General features: G+C 54.4%; 2 protein-coding genes across 2 annotated transcripts; one reads left to right on the top strand and one right to left on the bottom strand.

Annotated features, from left to right (window-relative positions):
* Window positions 1–435: 435 nt before the first annotated feature.
* Window positions 436–2,274, bottom strand: PHACADRAFT_56937 (uncharacterized protein; the record flags this gene model as incomplete). The annotated part of the gene is made up of 2 exons (XM_007389570.1): window positions 436–915; window positions 955–2,274. Coding segments are annotated over 2 exons (1,800 nt in total), but the record flags the coding sequence as incomplete, so codon positions are not given.
* A 634-nt stretch (window positions 2,275–2,908) lies between these two features.
* PHACADRAFT_247860 (uncharacterized protein) lies at window positions 2,909–3,480 on the top strand. Its single transcript, XM_007390685.1, has 5 exons — window positions 2,909–3,017; window positions 3,070–3,103; window positions 3,162–3,249; window positions 3,315–3,329; window positions 3,379–3,480. The coding sequence occupies exons 1-5, from the start codon at window positions 2,955–2,957 to the stop codon at window positions 3,389–3,391; spliced, it is 213 nt and encodes a 70-aa protein (XP_007390747.1). The 5' UTR covers window positions 2,909–2,954; the 3' UTR covers window positions 3,392–3,480.

The following is a 3,480-nucleotide window of genomic DNA, read 5'->3' on the forward strand; positions in this document are numbered from 1 at the left end:
TTTATCTTCGTCGACCACATACATCAAGTTTTCTCTCCTCTAGCGTACGGAGACTTAAACCTTATCGTGAGTCGCTTTGCTTACCAAGTCCGAGATCGTTCGCTGACATGCTGTTTACAGTGCGACTGTCCCTCCGTCGAGGAGACAGCATCTCATTAGACCTTTTTCTCGGAAGAACTCTGGGTTATGGTGTGTTTCGTGTACCCTAGGACAGGGCGTTCTATTCCTCTAGATGGCCCAGCCCAGCCCCCGATGTTTTGCTCAACCATACGCATCATCATAAACATTCTCATCGACATTGCTATCCTTACCCTCACACGCATCGCACGTTTATATCGTCATTCGTATCTTATATAATCAGCTGAATATCATCTACTTTTGTGCCGAATATCAACGTTGTCTACATGCGTCGTCTACATACGCTGTCTAACCAATTAGCTTGGGCAGGTAGTGTTTAATACGGTCGCGAATTTCTTCTTCTCGTCTCTGGTTAGCAGCAAAATTCAAGATGATCTGCGCGATCTCCTTTGTCGGGTGCACGCCTTTCTCCTTCTCCTGCGGCATCGCGACACACAGCACCTTCGTCGCCTCGTCAATCTTTCCCAGCCGACACAGGCACTCGACCCAATTCGCCCAATTCCGCTGGTTCAGCTGGAATCCCGACGCGTACACCTTCGCGAACACGTCCATCGCGAGCTCCTCCGCCCCCGCATGCGAGCACGCGTCGAGGACGACGCTCACGCTAGCGTTGTTGAACTGCCGCGTCATGTAGAGCGACTCCCAGATGCCGTACGCCTCCCGGATGCACCCCGCGCGCTGGTACGTGTCCATGAGCTGGTTCCACAGGGCCACGTCCGGCGTGATGGACGCGTCGACGGTGATCGCGTTGTGCACCCGCCGGATGGTGTGCGCGAGCTCCTCGGTCAGCTTCGCGTCGCTCCGGGCCTGCCAGACTAGGTCGCTGAGGCGGCGCAGGAGGATGGTGTAGACGGTAGCGGTGACGGGGTACCCCGCAAGCCGCATGTCGCGGACGATAGAGAGGTAGAGAGCGGATGATGGTGCGTGGCTGAGGCAGACCTGGCAGAAGGTGTCCAGTACGGCCTCGAACCCTTTCGCGTCCAGGGCAGAACTGCCGTCCGGGTACTTGTGTAGCTTCCTGTAGATCCTGTATGCCGCGTCCGCGTCTGGGGCAACGCGAATGAAAAGGATGATGAAGGATCGAGTTGCCAGGTGGTCCATCACGATTCCGCGGTCCTGGATTTCCTCGAGCAGGGACACAGCGATAGGGTAAAACTCGGGATTCGCGGAAGAACAGATGGCTCGAAGGAGGGTGTTGTAAGCAGGAAGATCACCCTGGGGAGAATGGCCTGGTGCGGCATCGCTGGTGACGAGCTGGACGTACTCTTGGAATAGGCTAATCGCCTGGCGAATATCATTGTCCGTGGGTGGTCGCATCGTTCGGGAACAGAGTACGGTGAGCACACATGAGATATCGACGGCTGTAGGGATGTGCTTGCTCTCCAAGAAGGCGCGATATGTCGTAACAACAGCCTGCGCCGAATCTGCCTCAGCAACATTCCGCATTACCGACGACCAGGCAGAATGGCTAGCGGCTATGCCGAGAAGCGCCTCCCAGCTCAAAAGGTCCTCGGGATTCGAGAGGTATGGGGCTATGTTGTCAAGAGTCGTGGTCGTGGGCCTGAACCCTGAGGAAACCATCCGCCTAAGCTCGCGTTGCGCGCGTTTCTCTTTGCCATCCGCAAACAAATCCACCAAAGTCGTGTCGAATGTAGCTGCGTCCGGAGCTGGTCGAGCTAGTTTTTTCTTGCCCTGCATTGAGGCGTAGATACGTTCGATAGGACGGGCCATGCCTAGAGCGTTCATGCTATTATACCCGCCGACAATGACCTGGAGAAGATCGGCAGAGAAGGGAACAGCGTCCTCTTTCATACGGTCTAGCACACTGCGAAGAAAGCTGGTGGGCGGCGGGTTTTTGCGATTGAGGAGGAAAATGGTCTGGAAAAAAAGCGAGTACGTCCTTGAGTCCGGCTTGACCGGACGATTATCCTGGATGTAGCGCACGTTCGCCCATGCCAAGCGAGGTTGTCCGTGCGTGAGACAAGTCTCGAGGAAGTCGTTCCACTGCTGGACACTGCTGGAGCAAGCCCCAGGCTTGTTGGGCAAGTCTCGCAACCAGGATGACGCCTCGCTAAAATGCTCACGAGATACAAAACCCTCCAATATAGCATTATGAAGTTCATCGTCTACCTCCAGCTCGAGAAGGTCTTGCGCTGCGGGTAGGGCGCGATCCAGGACCGGAATGCTACCATGCCGTCCCAAAGTGTTGAATAGGGTCATGAGAGCATTGCGGCGGTTGGCTATATCCAAAGGGAGTTTCTCCAAGATCGGAGAGCATGCACGAAGTATCCTGGTGGTAAGCTGGGGTGAGGTGTCATCGTACAGCGTAAACCGAAAGGCGCTGATTTTGCTCTTTGGTGAGGTGGAGTCTGCGCTTCGCTGTCGCTTTGTTGCGGGAGAAGTACTAGATAAAAATCTGGCGGCAGAGCGAAATGGATCCGATCGGCATGTCGCGGTGACCTGAAGGAGTGTGACTGTGTTGTTTCGTGAAAGGAGGGCTACCGGAACGCGACGTCTGGCTTCACAGACGAACCTCCTCCAGAACATGCAACTGCATACGCGCAACAAGCACCCTAAGCTGCGATTTTACATGAATTTCGCACAAGTGAGGGTGAATGGGTCAACACACCTTGCAAGCTCGCGGACCGTGGCTGGACAGTGGGAGGTGCGTGAGGACAAGCGGGCAGGCGCGAGAAGTGTTCAGATATTTGCCACGTGGGCTCCCCGCGAATGTTAGAGACGCCGAAATGCCCTGTGGGCAACTTACACGTCGACTACCAAGCCTCACCCTCCCTTTTCCGTTGCTATCCCTCGCCATGTCTGACAAAGTGAAAGAGTTTATGGAGGTCCCTCAGGAGTTTGTCAAGGAAGGCCAGCAGGTGTGTTCACACAGTCGTCTTCGACATAACAATTTCCGACCATACCACGTAGTTCCTGATACGCTGCACGAAGCCTTCGTACAAGGGCGAGTCTTACACGCAATCCTAGACATGCGTGCGGTATGCTCATCTGGTATTTAACAGAGTTCCTCCAGATCTCCAAGGCAGTAGCAGTAGGCTTCGCCGTCATGGGCTTCATTGGTTACTTTGTCAAGCTCATCCACATCCCGATGTGAGTCTTCGTGCCGCTGTTACCATTACTTATAGAGTTCCGCTAACTGTTGCTGACGTATCTAGAAACAATATTCTAGTGTACGTACTCTCGTGCATATACTATTTCGTTATGCTAATTCATGTACAGTGGTGGTGCATAAACGACGCTGTGCTTCCCCCATCGTTCGGATGCCGCAACATTTCGTGCATTCCTCCCACGCTCCTGTGCGGTGTTCGCCTGAGAGCGTTG

The sequence above is a fragment of the Phanerochaete carnosa genome (genome assembly GCF_000300595.1).
Source record: "Phanerochaete carnosa HHB-10118-sp unplaced genomic scaffold PHACAscaffold_1, whole genome shotgun sequence".
Lineage (NCBI taxonomy): Eukaryota > Fungi > Basidiomycota > Agaricomycetes > Polyporales > Phanerochaetaceae > Phanerochaete > Phanerochaete carnosa.

Coding starts and splice junctions, on each gene's coding strand:
- PHACADRAFT_247860 (XM_007390685.1), top strand. CDS start 2,955: ATGTCTGACAAAGTGAAAGAGTTTATGGAGGTCCCTCAGGAGTTTGTC. Junction 3,018..3,069: donor TTGTCAAGGAAGGCCAGCAG/GTGTGTTCACAC, acceptor CATACCACGTAG/TTCCTGATACGCTGCACGAA. Junction 3,104..3,161: donor CACGAAGCCTTCGTACAAGG/GCGAGTCTTACA, acceptor GGTATTTAACAG/AGTTCCTCCAGATCTCCAAG.